This window comes from Passer montanus, unplaced genomic scaffold (assembly GCF_014805655.1).
Source record: "Passer montanus isolate IOZ18808 unplaced genomic scaffold, ASM1480565v1 scaffold33, whole genome shotgun sequence".
In the NCBI taxonomy this organism is placed as follows: Eukaryota; Metazoa; Chordata; class Aves; order Passeriformes; family Passeridae; genus Passer; species Passer montanus.
In genome coordinates, this window is record NW_024368041.1 from 5,441,380 (window position 1) to 5,459,015 (window position 17,636).

General features: G+C 42.2%; 1 protein-coding gene across 1 annotated transcript in view; it reads left to right on the top strand.

Moving 5' to 3' along the window:
- FER1L6 (fer-1 like family member 6) overlaps positions 1-17,636 on the top strand; it is a 68,180-nt gene that overhangs the window by 9,489 nt on the left and 41,055 nt on the right. Inside the window, exons 4-12 of the mRNA XM_039715407.1 lie at positions 57-111; positions 204-335; positions 1,050-1,112; positions 7,006-7,084; positions 8,560-8,716; positions 9,916-10,102; positions 11,679-11,871; positions 12,956-13,296; positions 15,928-16,036. Coding sequence (XP_039571341.1) covers positions 57-111; positions 204-335; positions 1,050-1,112; positions 7,006-7,084; positions 8,560-8,716; positions 9,916-10,102; positions 11,679-11,871; positions 12,956-13,296; positions 15,928-16,036 — 1,316 coding nt within the window. The remainder of the gene's footprint in view (positions 1-56; positions 112-203; positions 336-1,049; positions 1,113-7,005; positions 7,085-8,559; positions 8,717-9,915; positions 10,103-11,678; positions 11,872-12,955; positions 13,297-15,927; positions 16,037-17,636) is intronic.

Sequence of the window (17,636 nt, forward strand, 5' to 3'; positions counted from 1 at the left end):
ACAAGTACCAGCTCTTGCCTAGAGATGTCTAATGACTTCTTCTGACATTTAAACAGGGCAAAGCTGGTGACCAGAATTCATGAAGAGGAGATGAAATCCCAGAACTACCAGGTGAGCAGGGGGTGACAGCCCCTATGTGACTGTGAATTTCTCAGGCATTCTGGACCTGAGCTCAGGATCCATGGTGTCCTTGTGGCCCACAGATTGCCATCACCATCATCGAGGCCAGGCAGCTGGTGGGTGAGAACATCGACCCTGTGGTGATCATCGAGATAGGTGATGAGAAGAAGCAAACAACAGTAAAGGAAGGCACAAATGCCCCTTTCTACAATGAAGTAGGTGCTTTCTCTTAAAAAAGACATTTTCTTCAATGGTTCTGGGTGGACTCCGCCATTTGGTAGCTTATAAGGGGATGAATTAAATTTACAGCACTTCCACGTCTGAGCAGGGATGTCTCCAGGAGACAAAGCACCAGCAATAGCTCCCTTGGGTTTTAGATCTGTTTGCTCTTTCTCTTCTCAAGGTCTGTCCAACCTGTTCCCCACCCTCTCCTGCATATTCTGCTTTACTGCCACTGCTGCTGCAGTTTTTAAAATCATCCATTCAGGAGCATTGTCTATACTGCACCACCCCACACACTTCCACTCCCTTTTCTACTATTTCATGGTTCCAGTCTTCCCTTGACATATGTTTGTTCCAATTGGTGACAAATGGCACCAAAACAATCCCCAAAACCAACAGGTCCTTTGGGTTTCCTTGTCCCTCCTGTCTCTTTTGACAATACTTTTTGATGCAGACTGAGGCCCATGGGCATTTGTGAAGCAAGTCTTGTGCAGCCATGCAAGGAATAAAGTAGAAAACAAGTCTGGGCCATGGCAGAAATATATCAGAGGCAAGGAAAGAATTTTGCTTTGTCCACCACTGTCCCCCTGCACCCCCAGCATCTCACCAGGGTTCTGTGCACTAACAAAAAATGCTGAGCCATGCAGCTGACAGCACTGTCTGCCTGCCCAGGGATGGTTCTCATCTGCTGTCCCCTCTTCCCACAGTACTTCGTGTTCGATTTCGTTGGACCACAGGTGCTGCTGTTTGACAAAATAATCAACATCTCTGTAAGTACCTAGGAAAGCTTAGCACAGTGAGTAAAGGCCATTGTTTTTGTGTCACTTCAACTCTAAATGATTCTTAATGTAGTTTAAAAGAAAAAAATTTAATACCAAGAGTGGTAGAAAGTCACCATGAAATATAGGAAAGAGGATAGAGAAGGAGTCAGCTGGCAGAAATTTGAAGGAATGTATCCAAAGGGAAGATTTAGTCTGCATTTTCAGGGACACTCAGTGCTGGTGCAGCAAGCTGCAAGGAAGAATGAGAAAATTCAGCTTAGGTCTCTCTTCTCACTGTCTTCATGCATCTAATTTTCAACCTGCCACTGGATTCAAATGACTAAGTTGAAACTTCTTATTTACATCAGATATAACTGTTTCTAACTAAATGAAGCTAAACTGATGCAGGCACTTTTCCTCAGCAAGGGCTCTCAGGCTGCCTGAGTGTCACTGGTTGGTTGCTATTAGCTTGGGAGTGCTCTCCAAGAGTTCAGTGCTGCTTCCACTACTCACTGCAACTCAAGTCCCAGTAAAACTACAGGGGGGCCTTATTGCTCTCTACAAATACCTGAAAGAAGGTTAGAGACAGGTGTGGCTTGGTCTCTTCTCCCGCGTAACAAGTGACAGGACATTCCAAGAGGAAATGGCCTCAAGTTGGACCAGGAGAAATTCAGACTGGATATTAGGAAAATTTCTTCACTGAAGGGGTAGAGAGGCATTGGAATAGACTGCCCAGCAAAGTGGTGGAATCACCATCCCCAGAGGGATTTAAAAAGCATGTGGATGTAGCAGCTGGGGACATGGTTTAGTGGTGGATTTGGCAATGCTGGGTTAATGATTGGGCTCTATCTTAAAGATCTTTTCCAACCTAAATGATCTAGTTTCTGTGACACCTCAGAACAGTCCTGATGGAAGACACATATGCTCTTGGGCTTGGACATTAAATAATGATGTGCAACTTGGAAGGCCAAGTCTATGGAGCCATGTTAATTATCTTGTCCAAAACTCATCACCACATATAGCAAATCTTCTAAGGAGTTAGAGATCTCATGAAACTCTGGACAGTGCTGTATTTGTATTATTTGGAAACTTCAACAGCTGTGCCATTCATGAACTCCTGATTTGTTAAAAGTTCATCCATTTTGTCAGAGATTTCTCTGGCAAATAAACAGTGTGTTGTTGCTCCAGGAAAAGTTATTTTTCTCTGAAGTGTTTTGTCCATTTCAGTAATGTACACCGGGAAAAATCTGTGCTGGTTGAGCTTGACAGAAACAAGCAGTGCTCAGGAGCTATAGGACACATCACTGTCTACTTCCTTTTCTGAGCTGCTAATAGAGTGACTTTTCCCAGCTCCAGAATAAAATGTGTTCATTTACACCTGAACAACTGGACAACTAGGTTTTCAGTGCTGGGAGTAAACTGACAGTTGGAATCCTAAAGTTCCATTAACATCCACTGTATCACACTCAGAGCTCACACACATGAAGTTCATAACTACATAAGGTATCTGTAGATCTATTCCCATCTGTGAGGACAGAATTTACTACAGGCTGACAATGGCATGGGAGTAGATATTACCTCACAGCTGTGACATATCACAGCCTGAGGCCCCACAGGTGTTTCAGACATGGTTCGTGTACCAGCACACTGCCAAGGCACCAGCTCCTGTGTGCTGCTGATGCTGTTGGGGATGTACAGCTGTTTTTCTCTGAGATATGGCAAATCTTTCCAATATCACATTCCTTTGATAAAGATTCCATATATCCAGTGGTGGAGGGGAAAGTGCCGGCTTTCTTCTGACTGCAATAGGGGTGTGGGAAAACGTCACCATTATCTGCTGTATATCTGCCCAGTTTCATCTGGCTCAGCAAACATTTTATTTATAGCTGATGAAGGTGCTACACTAAGAAATTAAAGATCTTCTAAGTAAAAATGACTTTAGGGAAAAGCTCAGCAACAACAATAAACTAACCTTGGGCAGTGTTCATGTATGCTACTGAAAACAGAGATTCATTACCTTGCAACACAGTTTTGGAGAAGGCAATCTCTCAGGGAAATAGAAACAAAGAGAGGAAATATGTGTGCTGGGAGTGAAGGAAACCCTGAGGGATGGAAAGTTTCACAGCACTTGCTTAGCAGGAATCTTAAGAAGAAACAAAGATTGGCAGCCTCTATTATGAACTTATCTGCATATGGAAACTCAAGGAAAACAAAATAGGTTAGTGTCCTTGTCTATCAGTTTAGTAGTTAGTGTAGCTGTATTCAAACCCTGCATTTGAGAGAAAAATGAGACATTCAGTTTCAAAGTACCTGTTAATTACTAGATTTTTTCTTCATTATTGTCTTCCTGTACATTTCAGCAAACTGGTAGTAATACCATAGTAAAACTAAGGTGACCCTTGTGTGCTAAACCTGTATCTCCCTTACTGAAATATTCCTCAGTGTAACACTATGCGTGTTTGTTCTCATTCAGAAAAACTCTACAGTCCTCTACAGTCAAGTGTGAAAAGACACAAATCTTTAATTAGATATGATGTGGATGTGATGCTCCCCCTCAGAGAAGACAAGAGGTGTTTGCTATAAAGTTCACGCTCACTTGCTTTGTTGCATTAGAAGAAAAATACACTTGGAAAAAAAAAATAAGATGAGAAAAGATGTAGAGTGTTTGATAGAAGCAGTGAGTTACTGCCTCAGCATTAAAAGCAACATGCACTGCAGGGAGTGGAAACCTGCATCGTTTCAGTGGAACAGGAGCATTTACATTTCACAAAGCAAATCTCAGGGACAGAGAAGTGAGTTTTACACGTTTAACATCTAACACTCTCTGAACAGCTGTCATGGAGAGGAAATGAGCAAAGAGCAGTGAGAGGGCATCACTTTGGACTCACCTCGTACTCTCACCTTGTTTTTGAGTCTTAAAGAAGCTTGTGGGTTTTTTTTTCCTTACAGAAAGGCTGCATCCTTCTTCCCCCTTTAATCTCTCCTAGCAGGATCTGCTGATTTGGGCATTCCCACGTACTTCTTCCAAAGCTGTAATATTGCCTGGCTTCAGGGAGAAACCCTACAGATTTCAAGGCTACTTCCCAGCCCTGTGTGTGCTCTAGTCCAGCCTCATAGGGGGGAAGGTCCAGTGCTATGATGGGACCTGACAGCACCAGGGATTGAGGAAAAGCAGCACTTGTGCACGCAGCACTAACTTCACACTAACTCATTTTCCACATGAAGGTTATTTAATTTTTCAGCTTAATAGTAAAGTAAAACTGCTCCTTTGGCCACGCTTGATTTTTCAGCTCTAGAAACCACTTCCATGTTGAAGTGAGGAATCATCAAGGACAGCTGAGTGTGTTCCCTAGGTCACAGTGGTCTTAATAGTAAAGTAAAACCGCTCCTTTGACCATGCTTGATTTTTTCAGCTCTAGAAACCACTTCCATGTTGAAGTGAGGAATCATCAAGGACAGCTGAGTGTGTTCCCTAGGTCACAGTGGCCATAGGCCCTGTCATGGATTGACCCTGGCACAATGCCAGTTCCCCCCTGAAAATACGCTTTCCCTAGTGGGTTCTGTGAGATGTGATCAGGAACAGAGCAAAGCAGGCTCCAACTTAGGAATAAAGGAAACAAACTTTATTAACTATAACATGTAAAAGGAACAGACACAAAACTAAGAACGAAAACCCTCCAAATACATTCTTCCTCCTCCCCCTTTTCCTCCACAGCATGAAATAACACCACAGATTTCCACACTGTCACCATCTCTCAGATAATCCACTTTTGAGTCCATCATCACCCCTCAAATAATCAACTCTCAAGTCCATCAGGAGGAGAGGAGTCCCCCCTTGCACCATAGGCTTCCCCCAGAAACACAGTTGAAACCTCTTGGTTTTCCACGTCACTCGTGGCACCGCCTGGAGAACATTTGCCCTCATGGAAGCACTTCTTCCTTCCATGTCCAGTGCTCTCACCACTGCACATGGACCAGGACTGCTTTTTATCGGCCCTCGTGACTTCCTCCCCCCCATGTCCAGTGCTCTCACCACTGCACATGGACCGGAACTGCTTTTAGGGTTCCCTTTTTAAGGATGCCCCGCCCAGTTCCAACAAAAGCAGCAGTCTCTCAACTTCGGGACACCAGTCCCCTCCAGATTTCACCCCCTGGGGCCGAGGGGCCTCGTGATCAGAGATCTTCCTCTCCAAGGAGACAGAGGACATCCCACACCCTCCTCAGGTGTCTCTGTTCTTGCCACTGCTTCACTGCACTCTCTTTGGCTCCAAGGCATTGCCTCCCCCTAAATGCAGTCTCTGTGTCACAGGAAAAACATGGGTCTGTCCATGGCCATACAAGAAAGAATCCAGCTCAAGGTCACTCCATCATCTCCTCCCACCTAGGATTCTTCTCACCTCTTTTAACATCTCTCACTTGTACTCACTTTCATGACACTTGCCCACTGCTTCATCTCTCTTCATTCAGATTCAGGAGGATCAGTATTTGTAAGGTTCTCATTATTCTAGAAAGGGGTTAAAATCTTCGCCTCTGTCTGCCCAGAACTTCCACAGCAGCCGGGCACCTTCTCTTGCCACATCCCCCATTTCTCCTTCTGGCCATGCTGCCAGTCCATGATATCGAATCTCAAGGCAGAACAGGCACTGGCTCTCTCTCTCTCTCTATCTCCCGGGGGAGACGAGAGGCCCTTAACAGGGAAGAACATTATATTGCAATTAGAAACTTCTTGAATTTTCTGGTGAATCTTGATGAAGGTGTCAGTTATCTTGGAAATGTATGTCTACTGTCCTTGAAAAGTGCAGAAAATAAAGTCACACGACCAATCCAGTGCAAAATTGCTTCTAAGACAAAAGAAGTCTTCCTATCCTGAAATATTCTTATCTACAATATGTAGGTCCAAAGAGAGAATATGATGGGTTCCAGACTCCTGAAATGCTGTTGCAGACCTGATTGTTTATTTCCAATATTTAGATTTAACTTCTGTAGACTTGAAAGAGCTTAGTTTCTCTTTGCAATTTGGGCAAGGTGTTCCAGAAAAATTTGGCCTCTTTCAGAGGCTTTTCCACAACCAAGGGATAGGTTTCAACTTTTTAAGCTATTCTGAAACCAAGTGAGACACATTTTTTGAGAAATACAGCTCTAGAACAAATCTTCCTTTAGATGAAGCCTCTGTCTTATCTATAAAGTGAACAACATGCAAGTATTTGAAAATGACATAGAAATACATAGGTCTGGGAATCATGGCAATTGAAAATTATTAATTAAATTTGAATTAAATTAAATTAAATTCATTACTTAGCAGGAAGAATACAGAGACAGACTCACTGGGGCCTGCTTGCCATCTAATTTACATCTATATCACTTGTCTGATTTCATTAATATCGTGGGGGGTTAGTTTAGAATTGAGTCTCTTGGTTTGTGTGTACATTAAATGTTGCCAAGAAACACATTCTTTCTCCTCTGAGCATACTCTGTTTTTATGGTAATTCAGCTATTGCACAGTGATAGGATTTCTGCAGCATAAAGTGAAACCAGTTAGGTCCCGTGTGTTTATATTCATTATGATTTAGCTAAACCTGCCAGGATAAGTAATATAACTGCACCTGCTCTGAAGGAGCAGGTGCTCTAATCTTGGTCTAATTCCTGCACTTTATCCCAGGGACCTGGGATGAACCTGTGTGATTCCACTCAGATGCAATTATATTGTTTTCTAAATTGGCACAATGTTGGGTAAAAAACATATTTGAAATGCTGGCTGTGTCTGTTGTGGCTATGTGCCCCCAGTTTTGGGTGGTGCTGGATGTGGCTGCTTATTGCCTCAAAACCAAATGTGATCTTGGGATGCTCTTTCCTAGGCTGTGAAGAGAGAGAGTGACATTCTTTAATCAGCTTTTTCTAACAGGTTATGCACAATAAACTGATTGGGAGTGTGCTGATAGGCTCCTTTAAAGTGGATCTGGGGACGGTGTACATTCAGCCAGGTGAGTAATTTTCTGCCCTTTTTGTCTGCTTTTCAGGCAGGGAAGGAGAGGGGAGGGAGATGTGCTGTTCTACTCAGGTGATTGTGGTTTACACCAACTTAAAGCTTTTGGAAGAGTTGTTTTCCTATTTGGATAGCAGAGTAACATCCAAACTGTTGGAAAGAAGTTCTACACTGAAAACACCTTGGCAATCTGCCCATTGGTGGGTAGCACTTTTCAAGGATGGCATTTCTTTAAGTGGTCAGAGTGGGCAGCTGAATATTCCGCAAAACCCAGCTGCACTCATTTGTTACAGAGCATCCAAAGCTCTTTCAAGTGTGTTGGGGTAGAAAGAATGGAGGGAGGGAGACCAGGATGAAGAGTGGAAGGAATGGTGAGGACAGCACAAGACAAGAGGAGAAGCAGGCCATAACAGGAGAGAGAAGATGACAAAGAGGTGGCCATGGATCCACTTGACTTGTCATCTTCAGAGCTGTTCAATGCTTTCTGACATTTGAACCTAAGAGAAGATGACCTACCTCTCTTTTGGTGTTTTTACAACCATCCATGAAACGTAATTTTTTCTCTTCCATATACTCAAGGACATGGTCTCTTCTTCCTCTTTGGGAAAGAACATATTTAGACCACTTGCTGTAGATGTCACACAGTTATAGCAAAAGTGTAGAGTCATTTGGGCCACCCTCTCTGCAGGGTTCCTGTAAGAGTCAGAGAGGAATGGCCTATCTGAAATGAGCAGTCTATGTCCATGCTCAGGCTGTGTGAATTCTGTCCTGTATCTCCTGTTCACACTTTAACAGGAGGGTGCTGTCTGAGGGCTGTTCTTGAGCTCATATCCCTGGTAATCTGTGGTCTGTCCTTCCCACTCCTTTACCCACCCAAGGTGATGTCCAATGACTTAATATGAGATCTTAGGACCTTTCTTGGTGGGGTTGTTGAAACACGGTTACAACAAGGACTGTTGTGGGTGAATAGTCTTGAATATTTTTCTCCTTGAAAGATGGAGCTGAACGTGCTTCTGGCTCATCCTTTTTCCTCTGATGGCTGTCCACTCTCCTTCCCTTTCTCAGCTGTCTGCCAACGTTACAGTGGCCACAGCACCCAGCAAGGGTTTTGCTGCTGGAGTTCTGAGATCTTCAGACAGTTCATCAAAGAGGTGGCCTTTCCTCAAAAAGACTCAGCCTTAGTTCAACTGCTAAAATCTCACCCAGGCTTCCACTGGTCTTTAGTCATTGATCTCAGTAAACAATGATGAAAATGAGCTTGTTTCTGACAAGCTCTGCATCAATCCTTTGCTTGCCTTCTTGATCACAAAATATTTTGGACCCTTTAGAAGTATCTGGTAAACAAGTAAATTTCAGCACAATCCTCCTGGCAGCACAAACTTTGTTTGATGTACCTTTTCTGTGAATGAAGAGAAAAATACTTGGATGTTTTTATATCCTCTATTTGAGTGTTTAAGCTTGTCCTTCTTACAGGTCATCAGTTTTGTGACAAGTGGGCACTTCTCACAGACCCTGCTGACATTAGGACAGGAGCCAAAGGGTACCTGAAGTGTGACCTCACTGTGATGGGGAAAGGTGATGCAATACAAGCTACACAGAAAACAGCTGATGCTGAGGAACAGATTGAAAAGTACTGCAATAATTTGTTTGGTTTGTTATTTTTTTAGCTGATTTCTTCCTTACTAGGTGCCTCAATAAGTCTCTGCCCTCATTTCAGTCCTTTCCTTGTTAACTCAGGGTTAATAGCAGGATGACACTGTACACCTGGTTGTTCTCACATGCTCAAAGAGAGTTTTTACAATCCTCTCATCTAAATTGAAGGGCACATTAGGGTTGCTTTTCTGCAGCTGATAGAATTGACCAAGTCCTGTTGGCTAAGTTCCAAATTACCCCTGACAGAAGATTCATTGATCTGAAACCAATGAATGATTTCCTAAAGCAGTGAAGCAAGAAGAAAAAAATTGAGGAAAGTCTTTCCTTCTCCACTCTCAAACATGAGTGTATGGATATTTCCACAGCCTTAGATAAACTCAAGCGTGTTATCATTCTCCTTATAAAATACAGAAGTTCAAGGTGGTAAATATGCTACCAGCATACTTTAAATTTTACTGAAGCAATGTTTCTGGCCAGTACTGAGATCCTGGATCAAGTCTGTGGAAAGTCACCAAGCTGATAAAGCACATGGTCTATGGGGAAAAGTGGTGGCTGTTGGTTTTCTGAGCCTAAAGGAGAGCACTCAAAGGGGCATTATACATGAGGAGGGAAGAGACAGGCTCTTTTCAGATGAGTGGCTCTTTTCAGTAGAAGGATGAGAGGCTTTAGAGGCAGGTAAGAGCAATGACATTTCAGAACAGATTGTTTTTTACCATGGACATGGTCAAACGAAACAGGGGCCCAAAGATAGTGGGAAATCTCTGTCCTTGAAAATATTCAGAATTTACTGAACAAGGTTCGGAGAACGATATCTGACTGGACCAGATTCTATATCACATAGAAAAGTTTGCTGAGTAATGCCATATTATTTTTTTGTGGTGAAAAGATTTTTTTTTTTTTTTGATCAGATGAAAAAGCAAATTCATATACCTTTTTGTGTCTTCTCAGGTGCATGCTAACCGAAGATCACAGTGCTGTTGGAAAAATATCACTTCATTGTCCATCTTTTTGTGGTGAAAAGATTTTTTTTTTGGATCAGATGAAAAAGCAAATTCATATACCTTTTTGTGTCTTCTCAGGTGCATGCTAACCGAAGATCACAGTGCTGTTGGAAAAATATCACTTCATTGTCCCAAGTTTTCATTTTTAAGAACACAGCTTCTCTTTTCCTTTCAGGAATCTCTTGATCCCCAAAGGCTTTCCGTCTGAAAGACCATGGGCCAGATTTTATGTGAGAATTTACAAAGCAGAAGGACTTCCAAAGATGAACTCTAGCATCATGGCCAATGTCACCAAAGCATTCGTAGGCGACAGTAAGGACCTTGTGGATCCCTATGTGGTGGTCATGTTTGCAGGTCAAATGGTAATTGGGATCCTCTTGATCACAAAAGTAGGCCTTATTTCCTATTACCTGTGCTACAGGCAGGTGATTATGCTGATGTCCTTACCTTACAGTTACATAAATTAGGTAAAACATGTATCTTGGTCATCAGAAAATGTTCCGTTCTTAAATTATGCAGAAATAAAGTCATGGACACACTTAATGCCAGCAGATCTAATATCAGGCTCACAGCAGTAGGTTAGAGGCAGGCAGCAGGAAGGAAAAGAGAATTCTGTAGCACTGTTACTAAAACACTGAGTTACAAGACAGTGATTTACTCAGCATGGTATTAGGTAAGAGCTATGTTCTGGTCTCCCTTGAGTGAAATAAGGGAGCAGGGCTGAAATCAGTGAGTGTGGTTCAATCAGGGTTTTAGGGCTATGTATTGATTTCTGAATTACTCAGCTGAAATTCAGGACCCTCTCAGCTTTCCTGTGTAGAGTAAGCATTTTAGCAGGCTGGCAGTGTTGCCTGGCTTCATTGCTCCTAGGGCAACTTCAGCATCAAACATGCTGTGACAGATTACTGCTTAGAGAAGCTTCTGACTCTGGTGGAAGAGGAATGCAGAGGAGGTGCAAGGCCTGCTTCTCCTGGGGCACACCATGAAACCCTGTGTCAGAGAGCCTGTCTTGATTATCAGCGTAAATAAAGAAAGGATCAAAATGGAAACTATTTTAAGCCAGCAATGCTTTCTGTATGCAAGGAAGCCTTATGGACAGCTCCAGATAGTCCTTTTTAGATGTTTCAGGCATGGGAATGAGGCTCTTGGTGCTGATTGCATGTTCAGCCATGAATGCAAATTGCAAAGTACTACTGTGGTTTAAAACAGGCAAATGCATGGAACACCTTCAGGTTCAATAGAGGGCTGAAGAAGACAAAAATGGGTCACTGATGTGAGTTTGCACACTGGTGTGCAAAATATGGTTTTGTAGAGAGGTTTGGTGGGTTTTCTGACTCAGTTCTTTTACTTAATGTGAAAACAGCCACAGCCAGTGACTGTACAGACTGTGACACAGTCCTGCCATCTCTTGTTTGGAGGAATAGCTCCAGGACCTACCCCTCTTCCACACAGGCATTTGCCCAGAACATGAACCACAATAATCATATTTGATGCTAGATAAATTGCCTCATTTAAGGTAATCCCATTGGTACACACAGCCTGGAATCTGTAATGAATTCAGTCTTTTATGAGAAAAACTATGCTGCATCACCACTACTCAGATATTTCAAAACACATTTGAAGGTGTGCAGTTTGTAGCAGAAATGCCAAAGTCTGGCTTTACAGATGCATTTTGTGGACAAGGGCCCTGAAGTATTAGATTTTATTCCAGGCTCTGCTATGTGCATGTGTGAATTCTTTAGCCATACTGTGGTCTTTTATTAGATATGGAGTGCAAAATGAAGAAGCTAATAGAAAGGCCAAAGTACTTTCAAGATAGCATATTTGTGCTTTAAAAATGGCCAGAGAGGTGCTGCTAAGTGCAATTTCTGCTGTACTCATTGCCACTCTCCAGAGTTCAGTCCCTCTGGAATTAAATTCACTGGACTTTAATTTCAGGGCCGGACAACAGTGCAAAAGAACTGTGCAGATCCTGTGTGGCATGAGCAGATTATCTTCAAAGAAATGTTCCCTCCGCTCTGTCGAAGAGTCAAAATCCAGGTCTGGGATGAAGGCAGCATGAACGATGTGGCCTTAGCCACCCACTTCATTGATTTGAAGAAAATATCAAATGAACAAGATGGTGACAAAGGTAAAGGGGAAAATGTCTGTTCCAGGATATAACCTTAAGGTAAAACCTACTTGCATGGGATCTTGCCACTGGCTAATCTTGTCAAGAGTTCAAGAGTTCGTTCTGAGACACCTTCTGTTGCTTAATTTCACATTTATTTCTCTGGCTAATCCTAATTTAGGGTTGTCAAGAGTTCAAGAGTTGGTTCTGAGACACCTTCTGTTGCTTAATTTCACATTATATTTCATTGTGTTCATGCATGGAGGGTCTGACATTGTTGTTCTCGTTAAAGGGCTACTGCATAATTTGTTACCATCTGTGTGGCTGTGGCAATAGTCTAATCCACTGGGAATGACAGATGTAAGTTTATAGTTCATGTGAGTTTCTATTAAGCAATAAAGCCACAAACTGAAAATCACTAAAAATCAAAGGCAGGGCAGGCTTGTGTTTTGGATCTACCCACTGGAAGCAAAGTGTTTAGGTAAGGCTCAGATGGGTGCTATCACAGCCCAGGGAGGCACCATGGACTAGTGTGTTATGCTCTGTTTGAGGGGAGACTCTCTATCTGTAGTCTTTTCACTGATGTTTGAGCTACCTGTATAGTCTTATTTATCTTGTGTGACCTGTATGTGGAACATGGTCAGTTATCACAGCTCAGTGAAGGCACAGTAACTCCTTAAACCTGCCAATTCAAATGTGTATCTCAGTCCTTAATCAGAAAATAAAAGAAAAATTTATATAAATTGAGTGACACAGAGTTGAAACAGTTTGACTTACAGGAGAAAGCCTCTATCCTCTCCCATCATGTCCCAGTCTTTAGTCTGCAGCAGCAAGCTCTTTTTTCAAGAGATGCAATAGTCCTCCTGCCCATCGTCTTCTGAGAAAGAGTTCCAACCCAGCAGAGTTGTTTGGGTATTGGCAGAGGTCCCTTGGTGTCTAAGAATTGCCCTGCAAAGCAGTGCTCTCTGTGAAGTAATTCCCCACTGCCCAGAAATGGGTCCAGGTTTGGCTTTTGGGGCATTAGAGGCAAGATTTCTTGGAGCAGACAATGAGGAGAACACACGAATACCCAACAGAAAAGCCACAAAAGGTACTTTATCTCCAGGGTTTTTGCCTACCTTTGGGCCTGCCTGGATCAATCTCTATGGCTCACCCAGGAACCACAGCCTCATTGATGACCACCAGGAGCTTAATGAAGGTTTTGGAGAAGGGGTCTCCTTCAGAGGACGTCTCTTCCTTGAGATTGCTGTGGAGATACTTTCAGGAGGAGCTCGTGAGTCGAAGTTTTCAAGCATTATCAAGGATATAAAATTGTCATCTAAAGATAAAGCACTCAAAGGAAAAGACAAAACTGACAAAGCAGGAGAGGACCGAAAGTCAGCTTCTCCTTCAGACAAGATGAACTCAACTGAAGTGGAAGTTGAGCCATTTGATGTACCTTTAGAGGTCAGTATGCTATGAAGAGATTGGTTGTCATGTATCTCTCAACCTCCAAGCATGGCACTGGTGTGTGTATTTGGGGTCAGGCCATATAATACTGCTGTTTGTGCTCCCTACATTTTCTCCATGCTTTCACAGTCCTGGGACCTCCCCACAATAATATATCACAAATGGAATATTAATATGTACCTGTAACTCAAAAACCTCTCAAGTAGGATTTGGTGTTCATAAAATTTAGTCTCCTGTCATATAAATCTTTTTGCACTAGCTGCATCCACAAGTTCCTACTAGAAACTTATCTGCCATAGTATCTGCTAATGGACAGAGAACCTGTGTGGACAGCTGGGAATTACAAAGCCTGATTCCTGCATTCATTCAAGAAAATCTGGAGTTGTAATCAAAGTCAATAGAGAATCTTTGACATAAAATCTGTGCAAATGCAGAGAGACAGATACATTCTAGCCTGATTTAGTCTCTTCCTTTACTACTGCATTGCCAGTGTGGTGCTAGTGTTAGGTTGATAATCCCTTTAGATGAAGAGCTGAAAATCATGTGCTCAGTTTCAACCAGTGTTAACTGATGTTGTTTGCCTAATTCCAGCTGTTGTATAGGATTACATCATGGGAAAATCTGCACTGTGGTGCTTTGAGAAGGTTGGGCAGTTGTGGCAGGGTGTGTGAGCTTTGGAGCTGAGCCAATGTTTGAGCTTTAATTCTCAGCTCCACCACATCACTCTCTGGGAGCAGCAGCAATTACTGTGTATGCAAGCTTATTTATTTTTACACAATAAATAGGAAAAAATATTCTCATAACCAATTTTCCTCCTAATTCACTATATCTACTACAACTACCTGACAGAAGATTGTGGTGAGAGGGGTGGGGGGTTGGCCTCCTCTCCCAGTCAACTAGAAATAGGACAAGGAGAAATGGCCATGAGTTGTACCAGGGGAGGTTCAGGTTGAATATCAGGAAAAATGTGTTCACTGAGAAAGTGGTTAAGCTTTGGAACAGGTTTCCCAGGGAAGTGGTGGAGTCACCATTACAGGAAATGTTCAAAAAATGAATAGATGTGGTGTTTTGTGACATAGTTTAATGGGCACATTCAGTCAAATTTGGACTTAATGATCTCGGAGGTCTTTTTCAGTCTTGATGATTCTGTGATTCTATGTCATTGATCAAAATTCTGTCTTTTGTAGTGGGAGTTCCAGCTCACTTCTTAAGATATTTTTGTCCTTTATTAGCTCTGATTCTTGGTCTTTCCACTCCATCTCTACAAGTAACTAGAAGAGGAGCAATTGTTCTTTGCTTTTGAGGCCTAGCCTTGAGAAGTGCCCTTCCTTGACCTTGGCATTTCTGGCCTGAGGGCTGGCTGGGGTGGGTCAATGAGTGTGTGAGCATTGGTAATTGCTAGCCAGTTGGGTGAACTTGTGCTCTGCTGTTGTTTTATTTACTCACATAGTTGTAAATTACCTCTGTGTCTCAGTTCTTCTCTGAAGACTAATAGAGATGACATTAAAGACACTTATTTTCATATAAATTTTCCTTTATATGCAAGAAATCCATTATTATGAGTAGCTCAGACACTATTCTTAGGCCTGGCTAAATAAAAATACAGCAGGGAAATAAACCCTGCTGTAACACCCACCAATAAAAATTAATAGTAATAATAAGAATTCATTTCCAGCTGCTGTTTCTCAGTTTCAAATAAAGAATACATAAAAGGAATAGCATGATACAGTAATGCTTGATATTCTTTTAGTTTTGACATTCAGCAATAGTTTGTGCTCCAGTAGACAGTAATTGTATTACCACTCTTTGAAAGGAAAAGAAGGAACTGGAGACATTACCAATAATGCAAAAAATGTCTCATAGAGCCTCTGAGACAACAGCGGCAAATTCTCCATACCCACAGCACAACTTTATTGACCTATTCTGACAGCAAGAAGATATTAAAATTTGTTTTCTTTATAATGGGAGATAGATGCATGTGTCATAGTCTCTGAGCCTTGGCTTTATTAGGGTTTCATCTGGACAAGTATAAAAAGCTAAAGTTACTCTGGAGCTGCAATCTGAGCTGCTGACTTTGATATATGATGTTGCTAATCCTTTCACTGAAGACCTATGATATTTTGCTGTGTATAACACAGGTTTTTCAAAATGAAAAGATCATGGGCTGTGTCAAAAACTGTTCCTACTTTGCAGAAGTCAGGGAAACAAATATTCATGTAGAGCTGATGTTTTATTCATTGCCTCCCTCACATTGCAGAAGAATTAGGGCTGACCTTGCCTAATGGGCCTCAGTTTGCAGGTGTTGTGAAATGAGAAAGATTTGGACAGGAAAAGCACAACAGTTGGGGTTTCGGGAGAACTCAAACCATGAAATATATCTCCTTTGAACTTAGTCTTGGCTTGGGGTTAAAACCTTTTTTTGTTAATGATCCAAGAGCATCAGAAATGTTAGCTGGCCCTCCTTGACTGAGAGTCTGTGCCAGGGACAAGCAGATGCTGAGTCTCCAATAGGTGTAAACAGAGCCCAACAGAGCCTTAAAACTCAACAAAAGACCGCTGCACTTCTTTATGCTGTAAAAATAGTAGAAGATAAAATAAATGCCAACATTTTCCTCCTTCTTCCAACAGATCTATGAAGAAAAAATTGAAGAATTCCTTCTCTTTGGGACATTTTTTGAAACCACAATGATTGATAGGAAGTTTGGGGACAGGCCAATAACCTTTGAAGTTTCTGTTGGTGAGTGTGTTACAAGTCTTATCCAAAGGAGAGAGGCAGCCTCAGGAGCAAGGGAATGATAGGTGTTACTGACTGATGTGTCTCAGGGCTCAGGAATCAGCTTCAGAGTAGAGCTTCTATTTGAGTTAACCCTGATTATAATTTCTCTGGATGAAAGTCAAGCTGAACATACTGATGCCTATCTGTCTCACTCCTCAAATGCCCTGTCTTAATGCAAATCCTCTCCCCCAATATATACAGCAACTTACCAGCATTAACCCTTTTAATCACTTGGGATATCAAACTCAGATAATTGACTTCAGGCACAGTTCATTCTGTGATGTCCATTTTGATAAGTTCCTGGCTGTGAGGGAGCCCTTTGTGGGGGATGATCCCCATCCATTGTCTTGGCCAACCCCAGTGAGTTACCTGTGGGTCCGTGAGTGTGGCAGGGGGTGAGCTACTGCCAAGACTCAAGTTGTAGGCACCACCTTGTTCTAACATCCTCCTGGTAAGTCCTTTCCTCTTTCAGGGGAAAGCAGGACCATACTCCATGAGCTCCTCATTGTGGAGCAAAATTATCCCTTGAAGCAGACAAAGGGGAAATGAAGATATTTTCATGAACATTTTCAAAGCAGAAGAACTTTCTCTTAAGAGTGAAGCTTGAATTGGTCTCATTTCCCTTGCAGGGATTTGATTCTCTCCACACCAGACCCACCAAGGGTCCTCGTGCACAGTGGCACTTCCAGGCGTTGTGCTCATGTCCATGATTGTGCTCAGCTAAAGGGGGGCTATGTGTGCAGGGAGAGATGCTGTGAAAAACAGGGGAATCAATGAGTGATGCTGACTCCTGCTGAAGCTTAGCAAGAAGCTGAGCTGAGAATGACAAGAAACTCATTTAAATCATTGGGCAAGGAATTATAGTGATTCTTGTCAGAATTAATACTAAAGATGAATCTGGCCCTGAATTCTGGACCTGAACATCTCTTAGCCATCTGTGTAGCTGAAATTTGGACCCAAACTTGGCCAATTGTCATTATTTACACGAAAGGCTGAACCAAAAACCAGATCAGGATGTCATATGGGGTGATTCAGCACATTCTTTTCCTGCAGGGAATGTTTTCTGTCTGTCTCTTTTAAAATCTGTAATTATCAGTTTGATGGATGTACCTCTTTCCCAGAGCTGATAATTGCCCTTTAAGGCAAAATCCTTTTAGGGAAGATGATTGTATCATTAGCAGAGCTGTCTGGCATTAGGCTTGAAGCTGAGGTCTCAAAGCATTGTTATTACTAACTCTGCAACCCTAATGTGCAAAATTTACTTGTCTGAAAAAGAGTTTATCACTTTTGAGATCAAACTTTGAAATGATCCTCCATATGTTATGAAGAAGATATTTTCTGTGTGAATTAATCCCATATCAGGGCTCCTGAGTATAGAAATATCAACAGCAGTATTGTTTTGGTTTCTATATTTCTTTACCACAAGCTGAAGGTCCTGGGTGCCAGCAATCAGAGACTCACATCACAAGCAATGTGATATGCTAGGTATATGTCACATGGGACAGGCAAGGAAGCACTGTTCTAGAGCCTGACATTCCAGAGACAAACATAACCTGTCACA